The sequence below is a fragment of the Carettochelys insculpta genome, chromosome 5 (genome assembly GCF_033958435.1).
Source record: "Carettochelys insculpta isolate YL-2023 chromosome 5, ASM3395843v1, whole genome shotgun sequence".
NCBI classification, from domain to species: Eukaryota; Metazoa; Chordata; order Testudines; family Carettochelyidae; genus Carettochelys; species Carettochelys insculpta.
Window position 1 is genome coordinate 11747049 of NC_134141.1, and position 12262 is coordinate 11759310.

The 12262-nt window shown below is 44.1% G+C and overlaps 1 protein-coding gene across 4 annotated transcripts in view; it reads left to right on the top strand.

The window, feature by feature from the left end:
- The first annotated feature begins 3169 nt into the window (after positions 1–3169).
- The window catches only part of SUSD1 (sushi domain containing 1), an 83216-nt gene continuing 74123 nt past the window's right edge, over positions 3170–12262 (top strand). For all 4 annotated transcript variants that reach the window (XR_012645623.1, XM_074994681.1, XM_074994682.1 and 1 more), the window contains exon 1: positions 3170–3398. Coding sequence is in view for 3 of the 4 variants with exons in the window: in XM_074994681.1 (XP_074850782.1) it covers positions 3251–3398 (148 nt within the window). In the remaining variant the exon portion in view is untranslated. The remainder of the gene's footprint in view (positions 3399–12262) is intronic.

A 12262-nucleotide genomic window follows, 5' to 3' on the forward strand; every position in this document is an offset into this window, starting at 1 on the left:
TGAGACACAGAATACAGAAACATAAGACTGGAAGGCTGCGTCTACACGTGCACGCTACTTCGAAGTAGCGGCAGTAACTTCGAAATAGCGCCCGTCACGTCTACACGTGTTGGGCGCTATTTCGAAGTTGAAATCGACGTTAGGTGGCGAGACGTCGAAGTCGCTAACCCCATGAGCGGATGGGAATAGCGCCCTACTTCGACGTTCAACATCGAAGTAGGGACGTGTAGACGATCCGCGTCCCGCAACATCAAAATAGCGGGGTCCTCCATGGCGGCCATCAGCTGGGGGGTTGAGAGATACTCTCTCTCCAGCCCTTGCGGGGCTCTGTGGTCACCGTGTGCAGCAGCCCTTAGCCCAGGGCTTCTGGCTGCTGCTGCTGCAGCTGGGGGTCCGTGCTGCATATACAGGGTCTGCAACTAGTTGTTGGCTCTGTGTATCTTGCACTGTTTAATGAAAGTGTGTCTGGGAGGGGCCCTTTAAGGGAGCGACTTGCTGTTGAGTCCGCCCCGTGACCCTGTCTGCAGCTGTGCCTGGCTCCCTTATTTCGATGTGTGCTACTTTGGCGTGTAGACGTTCCCTCGCTGTGCCTATTTCGATGTTGGGCTGAGCAACGTCGAAGTTGAACATCGACGTTGCCAGCCCTGGAGGACGTGTAGACGTTATTCATCGAAATAGCCTATTTCGATGTCGCAACATCGAAATAAGCTATTTCGAAGTTGGGTGCACGTGTAGACGTAGCCGAAAGGACTTTGAGAAACTAGTTAGTCCAGCCCCCTTTACTGAGCCAGGACCAAGTACGCCTCGCTTATAGGAACTACCTGTGCACTCTGATGCCAAAATGGACCCCAAAGGTGAAGTTACTTCTTTCAGTTTGCTCATGGCTGGATCACAGATCTAATCTAAAGTAGATTCCCTCTGCCTAGTTTGAACATCCTCCACCTAGCTACATCCGAAATGCCATCTGTTCAATCCCCACTGATCTTATTCCTGGCTTGGCTGTTTGCTTAAATCTCATTTAATTAAATTTCTTTAGAGACTATTCCCAGAAAATAAGTAGGAAAACGAGTGAGGCTAGCAATAGGTTCATAGTTTTGCGGATATCCTGGCAAACAGTATTTCCCCGTTTGTTAGACTGTTTCTAATTTCACTTTCATAATAGTTATCCATTTGAAGAAGGAAAAGGTGGAGATTGTTGGTGCACTTACATCCTGCATAAATACAGGGGTGCAACTAACATTTTAATCTAAGTAAGTAGTACAGTTCTGTTAAAATACTACATTTTTTTCATTGGTTTTCAGTATTTATTCAGCTGATAATTGCATAGCACTGTGCAAAATGCAGAAAACATTGTCTCCTCTCATGAAATGTATGTGAAAACATAATGAAAGGACTAATTGCTAGACCCACATCTTGAGTAGCGCCTTATCCTGTAACTAGTCCTAATGAGGTACAGCGCTATTCAAGATGAAAGTTTCAGCGGGCAGCCATGTTAGTCTGTAGCTCCACAAAAACCAGCAGTCCTGTAACATCTTAAAGACTAACAAATTTATTTATTAGGCAATGAGCTTTCGTGGGTAAGTCTCACAGCAGAATGTGATCCTATCAAAAGGAATAGCAATACTGTAGTTTAGCAACAGCTGCTTCAGTGATTTAAGTCAACATGTTACCAATTTTGTATTGCAACTATATTTACGAGACCCAGCAGGAAATCAAACCAATGAACTGCCTGCTTATTCTGGAAACTGGATTTTCTTTGGACAATCTGGGGTTCAGTTGAAATGCAATCTTCACTATTACAAAAGTATCTTTTTGTGAGGACACCATAGAGAATCGGGCTAGGTTATGTCACTTGAACTGAACACTAGTGGTAGATTTGATGATATTGACTTTAATTTTAGATGATTTAATAGTAATGTATTTAGAACTTTGAACACTTCCATTAAGAAAGTCACCTGTGAAAAAACAGAAAAAACAATTCCTACATTCTATTTATAATGTCCCTACTCAGTCTGCTCTTTCTTCAGCATTGCTGATGTAGTGGTAGCATTGGAAAGCTAGTACCTTGTAGACGTGCCAAACAAGTTTCAGATGTGTTTTCATCAGTATCCAAAGGCAAATGGACTTAAGCAGGGCCAATGCTAAATCTCACTAGCACCTTCCTCTAAAAATGTCTCTCAATTACATTAGCACCAGTGGGTTATATAATACAGAGATTTAAAAAAAAATTGAAATAAAAGGTTTTCTTTCTTTTCCTTTTTTTCTCCCTTTCTTCCTTCTGTGTTATAAAACTGTCAGTGCTGTGGGCATATCTCCAGAGCTGGAGAAGTGGGTCTGCCCTACAAAAGCTCATCACGTAATAAATTAGGCTTTAAGGTGCTACAGGACTGGTTGGTTGTTTTGTTAGAGTACAGACTAACACAACTACCTCTCTGTTACTGAAGTTAGAGACTTTATCTGAACGCTCAAAACTAAGCACAGGCAACAATGCTTTTCTTAATTGGGGCCTAAGCGATAAGACCAGCCGTTCCTGGAATAGTCACTCTGCCCCAGCACCCTCTCCTCAATGTTTTGGGGCCTTTTGCATCACCTAGCTGTACTTTACCAATGAACATGTATGTGGCTTTTCGCCTTGTGTGCAGAAGGGGTGAGAGAAGCCAAAGCCAGATGTTCTAAGTGGCACAACGAGCAGCTGCTTCCAATTGTACATAAGAAAAACAATTGTTTGGTCTTCCCCTTCCTGCCAGTAACAAATAATCCCTCTGAAACCACCAGTGAGGCCAAATATAGCCCTTATCAGCTGGGCCACTTGTGCGACTCTGGGAGGGAGGCCATGCAGTGGGGAAGGAGGAGGGAGCCAGGAATGTGGGTGATTTAGGAGCCAGGGTGCTCAGGGGGAGGCTGGAGGGGAGGTCGGGAGCTGTCCAGGGAGAATGGTGTGGTGGGGGACCGGAGGAGCCTGTGGAGGGCTGTGAGAGGGAGCCCTAGAAGTGCAGCTGTGAGGATTTGGAGTGTGGGTGAGGGATGGAGAGCGGCCGAGAGGCTGCGGGGTGTGGGCGCTGGAAGGGGGATGGGGGAGCACAGAGGCGGTCTGAGGGGTGCGGGGGTCGCACAGCCGCCCCTGGGCGGAGGGGGGGGTGAGGGCGGAAGGGGTGTGAGGTGGGGCAGGCTCTGGCCGGCCGGCGGGTGGGCGGGGCCGCCCGGCAGAGGGGCCCGGCGCAGCGCGTCTGTTCCCGCCGCCCCGCGGGGCATGCGGCGCGCGACCGGCAGGGACATGAGCCCGGCGGGCGGCGGCCGCCTCCCGCCTCGGCCGCACCGGCCCCCCGTCGGGCGGCTGCTGCTCCTGCTCCTGCTCCTGCTCCTGCTCCACGCCGCCCGCCCTGCGCAGGGGCCGCGGGGTAAGTGGGGAGGGGGCCGGTCCGGGGCGGGGGCTCCCCTGCGCGCCCCCTTTGGGTGCTCGTCTGTGGGCTGCTCTGCGCCCCCGGGCGCACGTAGGCACCTCTCCTTTCTTCTCCCCCACCCTGCAGGCTGCCCTGCGCACCCCGCCTCCGCCCCTGGGGTGCCTGTGCGCTCCCCTCTCTCCTGCACCCCCGCAGGGCCTTGCCACACGCCCTGCGGGCTCCCTTCAGCACACTCCCTGCAGGCTCCCCACCTCCTGGGGGCTCCCCTAGGCGCCCCCAGCCCCACCCCTTCTTATACCTGTGTCCTCTGGGGCTCCCCACTCCCCCTCTGAACTTTCTTTAGCTCACCCGTCTCTCATGGCTACCCTTTTGGGTAGGCATAAGCAGCGGGCGTGCTAGCTAGCAAATCTAAAATATACCCCAAAACCAAAAGGAAGCACCCATACAAGACAAGCACGAGGAAAGCACCTTATTGAGTGTTTCTATTCTGTCCAGGGCTGGTAAAGAACAACGGCATGGTGGTGTTTGTCGAGGTTGGGGGGAAAAAAATCTTCCAGACATAAATTAAAATGATTTGGCAATAGGTGCATATATATTTGTTTGGCCTAAAGTTAATTTAAATTAACATATTTTAGGAAAAATTGTCAGAGTGGCTACCAGGAAGAGTCTGGGATCCTGCGTACACCCCCACTTCTCCTGTAAAAAGACCTCGAAGGTGCTTACTTTCAAGTGTAACTTTGAAGCTGAGAGTCAACACACACCCTGCTTCGACGTTAAACTTCAAAGCCGGGCACTACTCCATTCCCAGGGATGGAGTAAGGACTTCAAAGTTGGGCTCCCTACTTCAAAGTTAACTTCCCTTTGAAGTAAGGGAAAATGTGTGTAGACTCTGGTGGCTACTTAGAAGTAGTCCCTAACTTCAAAGTTAGTTCCTAGTGTAGACCTACCCCTTATGTATACTACAGAGTCTTCCCTTAATATACAGGGTCTCTCAGAGCCTCTAATGTATAAAACTCCCTCAACCATAGATACTTTCCCTCAGTAAACTCCTTACACACACTCTAGACATATCCCTGTAACCCTATAGAAATCTCCCTCCCTCCCTGGCACTCAATCCTAGAGAAACCTATTGATTCACCACCTTCCTTGATATACAGCCTCAAACTTCCTTACACACTGAATAGGTTGTATACACAATCCAAATATAGATGCCCCACAAGCATGCCTGTTATGTGTGCTTGTCATAAACTGAACAACTATACCCATGCATACACCCCACTCAACTCACTATCATACTTGATATCAGTGTGTCTCATATATGGCAAGCAAGAGCTTTCCTTGCAGTCAAACCTTTTGGGTGGTAGTTGGGGGCAGCGTGGTGGAGTGGTGGTGCCTCTCCTGGGGTCCTATCCCCCCTGGAGCTAGAAACGCTGTAGGAGAAGGCAGCTGGTGTGAGTTCCCTACCTTCCTGGGGTTGGTGGGGTTTGGACTTCCAGCTTCAGCTCTGTAATGACAGGTGGCAGGCTCCAAGTGTGGGGCTTCACACTGCAGCTGTGCAGTGGCAGGTGCTATTCCCTAGTCCCGGCCCTGACCCCATCGCCTCTGGACCCGCATCTGTCACCCCTGGTCCCTGCTGCCTCCCTGTCCACCTCCCCCATCTAGGGTGTAATTTGTTTCCCAGCTTGCCCGAGCTGAGTAAATGTGCAGTGCAAAGTGATAAAATATGTACGTACGTTTGTTAATATCTCTTGCCACTCATTGCCTCTTAGCTAGCTAGACAGTCAGATTTTGTGAAAATGATAACATATAAATATAACTTTTCACAGCAGCAGACTTACTAGCTAGCAAATCTAAAATATTCCCCAAAAGCAAAAGGAAACACCAACACAAGACAAGAACAAGCAAAGCACCTTATTGTTGTTACTATTCTGTTCAGGTCCAGTAAAGAATAGAGATAACAACTGTGTGGTGTTGTTGTTGAGGTTGGGGGAAAAAATCTTCCATACATAAATTAAAATGATTTGGTGATATGTGCATATATCACATTTGTTTTTCCTAAAGCTAATTTAAATATTTTAGGAAAAATTGTCAGAGTGGCCTCCAGTAAGAGTTTGTGGCTGTACTTTGAGGCCATCAGAATAAATTGTTGCGAGAACCTCTTGTCTATATAGTAACAGAGAGGAAGCCATGCTAGTCTATACACTATCAAAACAAAAAGCAGTCAAGTAGCACTTTCAAGACTAGCAAAATAGTTTATTAGGTGAGCTTTGGTGGGACAGACCCACTTCTTTTGTCTATATAGTGATAACTTATATACATGTTGGCAAAATATAAAAGAGACTCTCCTTCCTGTATTTGTCAGGCATTCACTTCTGGCTGTGCTTCCTTCATATGAAGTTGTAAGAAATGAAACTTCCTAACTTTTCCAAGTTCTAAACTATATTTCTCCACTCCCATAGGATTTTTATTGTATACATTTTTTGCTTAACTTGTCTTGGTTGTTTGGAGAGTTTATATAGTGGAGGAGATTAGGTCAGAGAATAGAAACCCCAACAAGCTAGTGAAGACACAGGGTCATGAGACTGTAATAACAATACTTAGCTGTCTTGAAACATAGATCTTAACGCACTTTGGTAACAGACTGCACCTTCCTAAACTGGGACTCAGTAGTCCGGTGACGTCTGTGATCCAGCTGGACCACAGATGTTCCCCAGACTTGAGAGCCTCTGTGGCCAAGAGTGAGGAAGCAGGAGGGCTAGCAGCTCAAAGGTCAGTTGGCCTGGGAACCGGGCCTGCAGCAGCCTGGCAGGAGAGCTGGGGCAGGCCCCCCCCCCCGCAGCAAGAGAGCTGGGACTGCCTCAGACTGGCTGGGGAGTCTAGAGCCGTGGCAGCCCAGTAGCGTGGTCAGCCAGTGTTGGAAGTGGAGCTGGCGGCAGGCTAGGAGGCTGGTGGCAGGGGACCTTCTCTGATCCAGCAAATTCCCATGTTTAGGAGTGGTCAGGTCCCGAGCATGCTGGAGCAGGGTGGTCTGGCACATAGTCGACAGTCATAATCTGGGTAAGAGCAAGTCTGGTTTTGCAAAAATTTTCTGATACAATGTCAGACAAAACATTGTGTTCACCTTTCGAGGAGGGGAAAGACCGTATTTGGACACAGACTGGCTAACCTAGTGAGGAGGACTTTAAACTAGGTTCGATGGGGGCACAGGAGCCAAGCCCACAGGTGAGTGGAGAACATGGAAACTTGGGTGATGGGTCAGAAATGGGAGGCAGCATGGGCAACAATGTCAGAGTAAAAATAGGGTCAGGGCAAAACAGGGAGGCAAGATCAAATCAGTATCTTAGATGCCTGTATACAAATGCAAGAAGTATGGGTAATAAGCAGGAAGAACTGGAAGTGCTAGTAAATAAATATAACTATGACATCGTTGGCATCACAGAAACTTGGTGGGATAATACACATGATTGGAATGTTGGTATTGAAGGGTACAGCCTGCTTAGGAAGGATAGACAGGGAAGAACGGGGGGAGGTGTTGCCTTATATATTAAAAATGTATACACTTGGACTGAGGTGGACATGGACATGTTGAGAGTCTCTGGGTTAGACTAAGAGGGGTAAAAAACAAGGGTGATGTCCTGATAGGCGTCTACTACAGGCCGCCTAGCCAGGTGGAAGAGGTGGATGAAACTTTTTTCAAACAACTAGCAAAGTCAAGCAGGGCCCCAGATTTGGTGGTGATGGGGGACTTCAACTATCCAGATATATGTTGGGAAACTAATACAGCGGGGCACAGACTATCCAGTAAGTTCTTGGATTGTATTGGAGACAATTTTTTATTCCAAAAGGTTGAAAAAGCTACTGGGGGGAAGCTGTTTTAGATTTGATTTTAACAAATAGGGAGGAATTGGTAGAGAACTTCAAGGTGGAAGGCAGCTTGGGTGAAAGTGATCACGAAATCATAGAGTTCACAATCCTAAGGAAGGGTAGAACAGAAAACAGCAAAATAGAGATAATGAATTTCAGGAGGGCAGATTTTGGTAAACTCAGAGAGCTGGTAGGTAAGGTCCCATGGGAAGCAAAGCTGAGGGGAAAAACAGCTGAGGAGAGTTGGCAGTTTTTCAAAGGGACATTATTAAGGGCCCAAAAGCAAGCTATCCCGCTGTGCAGGAAAGATAGAAAATATGGAAAAAGACCGCCTTGGCTTAACCAGGAGATCTTGCATGATCTCAAAATAAAAAAGGAATTGTATAAAAAATGGAAACAAGGAAAAATTACGAAGGATGAATATAGGCAAACAACACAAGAATGCAGGAGAAAGATTAGAAAGGCTAAGGCACAAAATGAGCTCAAACTAGCTACAGGCATAAAGGGAAACAAGAAGGCTTTTTATAAATATGTTAGAAACAAGAGGAAGACCTGGGACAGGGTAGGGCCATTGCTCAGTGAGGAGGGAGAAACAGTAACAGGGAACTTAGAAATGGCAGAGATGCTCAATGACTTCTTTGTTTCGGTCTTCACTGAGAAGTCTGATGAAAGAATGCCCAACATAGTGAATGCTAGTGGGAAAGGGGTAGGGTTAGAAGTTGAAATAAAAAAAGAACAAAAAATCACTTAGGAAAATTAGATGTCTGCAAGTCACCAGGGCCTGATGAAATGCACCCTAGAATACTCAAGGAGCTGATAGAGGAGGTTTCTGAGCCTTTATCAATCATCTTTGGAAAATCATGGGAGACAGGAGAGATTCCAGAAGACTGGAAAAGGGCAAATATAGTGCCCATCTATAAAAAGGGAAATAAGAATAACCCAGGAAACTACAGGCCAGTCAGCTTAACTTCAGTGCCAGGAAAGATGATGGAGCAGGTAATTAAAGAAATCATCTGCAAGCACTTGGAACATGGTAAGGTAATAGGAAACAGCCAGCATGGGTTTGTAAAGAATAAATCTTGTCAAGCTAATCTGATAGCTTTCTTTGATAGGATAATGAGCCTTGTGGATAGGGGAGAAGCGGTAGATGTGGTTGACCTAAACTTTAGTCAAGCATTTGATACGGTCTCTAATGATATTCTTATAAAAAAACGAGGCAAACACAATTTAGATGAGGCTAATGTAAGGTGGGTGCATAACTGGCTGGATAACTGTACCCAGAGAGTAGTTCTTAATGGTTCTCAATCCTGCTGGAAAAGTATAACAAGTGGGGTTCCGCAGGGGTCTGTGTTAGGACCGGTTCTGTTCAATGTCTTCATCAGTGATTTAGATCTTGGCATAGAAAGTACGCTTATTAAGTTTGCAGATGATACCAAGTTGGGAGGGGTTGCGACTACTTTGGAGGATAGGGTCATAATTCAAAATGATCTGGATAAATTGGAGAAATGGTCTGAGCTAAACATGATGAAGTTTAGTAAGGACAAATGCAAAGTGCTCTGCTTAGGAAGGAACAATCAGTTTCACACATACAGAATGGGGAGAGACTGTCTAGGAATGACTATAGCAGAAAGGGATCTAGGGATTATAGTGGACCACAAGCTAAATATGAGTCAACGGTGTGATGCTGTTGCAAAAAAAGCAAACATGATTCTGGGGTGCATTAACGGGTGTTGTGAACAAGACACGAGAAGTCATTCTTCCGCTCTACTCTACACTGGTTAGGCCTCAGCTGGAGTATTGTGTCCAGTTCTGGGCATCGCACTTCAAAAAAGATGTGGAGAAACTAGAGAGGGTCCAGAAAAGAGTGACAAGAATGATTAAAGGTCTAGAGAATGTGACCTGTGAAAAAAGGTTGAAAGAACTGGGCTTGTTTAGTTTGGAAAAGAGAAGATTGAGGGGAGACATAGTGGTTTTCAGGTATCTAAAAGGGAGTCATAAGGAGGAAGGAGACAACTTGTTCTTCTTGGCCTCTGGGGATAGAACAAGAGGCAACAGGCTTAAACTGCAGCAAGGGAGGTTTAGGTTGGACATTAGGAAAAAGTTCCTGTCAGGGCGGTCAAACAGTGGAATAAATTGCCAAGGGAGGTTGTGGAATCTCCATCGCTGGAGATATTTAAGAACAGGTTAGACAGACATCTATCAGGGATGGTTTAGATAGTACTTGGTCCTGCCATTGGGGCAGGGGGCTGGACTTGATGGCCTCTCGAGGTCCCTTCCAGTCCTAGTGTTCTATGATTCTATGAAAACTTAATTTTAGTTAGATATTTTAAAATACTTGTTTTTGGGAGGAAGGCAGTAGAAGGAAGGAATCTTCTGAAATAGTTTAGCAGTAGTAAAAAAGACAGTATATTTATCTGGGTAATGAGCCCCTCTGCATATATATTAAATAAAACAACCTTACAGGAATCGATTTAGGAAAAAGATCTAATTTTGTGCCACTGCTCATTGTTTCCAACTCATTTTCTTTCTATTAACTCCTGTAGTAGGACTTTTAATTCTCACCCATAAAAGCATGTAGGTAACTTTCTGATTTCATGTTTATGATTTTGTATTGGTGTTGCTGCCCCCATGTACTTTTTATTCCATTGTCTTTCTTTGTTTTAGAAGAAAAATAGCGGTGTGCTAACATTTTTCCTTATTGAAAATTTGCATTCATATCATAGTTTCTAAACATCAAGGATGTTTTTGATACTCAGAGTCCCTTTGGGGACTTGCTTCTGCATCAAGGACAGCTGGTGCTGCTACAGTTAAAATAAGACAGCAGGTTACTTATACAAGGCATTTCTCAGTGCTGATTGTAATACTAATATAAAAACATAAAGCCTGAAGATAAAAGCACAGGAACAAACAAACAAACAATGCCCCACCCCCACTGCTGTGCTGCACTTGCCACCTTCTACACACAGTTTGCAATGTAAAGTAGGGTGGCCAGATTTCCTCTTCCAGAAGAGGATGAGTTTGGGTAAATTAGCCTAGGGACGTTTGAATGGAGGAGTTGTGACAATGACATGACAGGATTGATTTCAATACCATGAAAATATACACAGAAGACATTAGCTGTGTGCAATCACGTATTATAGTATAGGACCAAAATTAGCCCAAGTGTAAATATTCTTAATTCTGTCAAGGGTGTGTCTTTACATCTGGCTTACGTTTGGCCCATTTGAACATTCCCCCCCACCCCAGCCCCAGGGTTTAGTGGCTGTTTAAGGTTTTCAGTTTGTCTGGTCTGTGACTTTCGATCAGACTGAACTCTGGGGTTTCAATACAGTGTAGACTGCTGAAAAGCCGAAGTGTTTTTTAAACTGTGAGAAGGGCAAGTGTGTTACTGATTTTCATTATTTTAAAAACACCTTCCCAGTCCTTGTGAGGTTCTTAATGCTATGCAGTGGAAGTACATCAATAGATGTGTTTCAGTTTGTAATGTGTTTCATAGCAATCGATATATAGCGAATGGTGTATGTTTGACGTCAGGACAGCTAACTTAGTTGGTGGTGGTTTCCTAATGACATTTAGATGTGTTTCATTAATCTCATTGTGTTCCAGATCTCTTTGGTACTGTTCTAGCTTCTGCTGCTGAAGCCAAGGGGAGTCTTTGTATTAACTGCAGTAGGGACTGGATTAAGTTTTATAGCCATCTGATTTTAAGAGAGATCATTGACGGAATTGAAGTAAAAAGTTGATTGTTTTTTTGAGAGAGAGAGTATATGGATATTGTAAGGGGTGAGTAAGTGATAAAACTTTATCTGATAAAGAGAATGAGAAAATAAGCAGTTTTATCTCCTGTGACAGTAAACTGAGGAAGAAACTCCCCGTTTCTTATCAGCAGATTGAGCTGTTGTAGAGAGTTTGTGCTATCGCTGTTTCTAACTTCATTCAGTTTTCTAATGCACATTGGTTGCAAATGCATATTTTAAATGTTTTTGAAATGCATTGAATGAAAAAACCCACTCTTCAGCTGAAAAGGCACTTTTTGTATTGCATTATATGATAATATACAAAACCCATGGAAAACCAGTTACATTTTACATATGCCTTCCTCTTGAAGCTATCTTTATGTGTTTAGCAACTGTACACAGAAAAAATTCTTAAACCATACATTCAGCCTATCCTTTCAAAAGAACAATACTACCACTCAGAGCAAGGGATTTCGTGTATCTAATAAGCAAATACAATTAAGCTTTCAGTGTATTAACGGTATCTTGAGAAAATATCAACACGTGTGTTCTCTGAGTTATTTTAAAAATATTAAACATGCCTGTGTACATGCAACCTGGTTGTCATGATTTTAATCGGATAGAAAACCAATGATATGTATATTAAAATAATGAAAAAGTCATGCAAGAAAGAGAAATACATAAAATTGTTCTGAATAAAAGAAAAGGCAAGGGGCTGAATTACATTAGTCTCAGTTCAAATATATATGCAATTCATATTGAATTATGGTAAATAGTCTGTGTCCTGTACCTCTGAGCCATCTGGATGATTCAGAAATTAGGACTGCATTTCTGGAACAGCTTTATTACAAGATATTTTCCTAGGGGCTCTATTGTCAAAGTTATTTTTATGAATGACATAAATAATGAATCTTTACATATTAAGTATACTGAAATATTTATAGCTTAAACATTCCAGCCATCTATATTCAAATGAAGATGTGGGAATATTAGAATGTATATGTTAATGTTGTAAGACTGCCCTTCTGAAGGTATGTATGGCCATGCTTGAGAAACAATACAATTAAAATAAAATAAATAGGCAGAATGTAGAAAAGGAGGCAAGAAACGAAACACAAAGAAATGTACTAGCTCTGGCTAACAGCATTAGTGCATTGACAGTTGGTCAGTAACACAAAGTGCTGCAGGTTTATTTGGGAGCGGATGAAGTACAGTAATAATGGCTGTTATAATCTAGTCATTGTAAGGGTGATGGTTAGC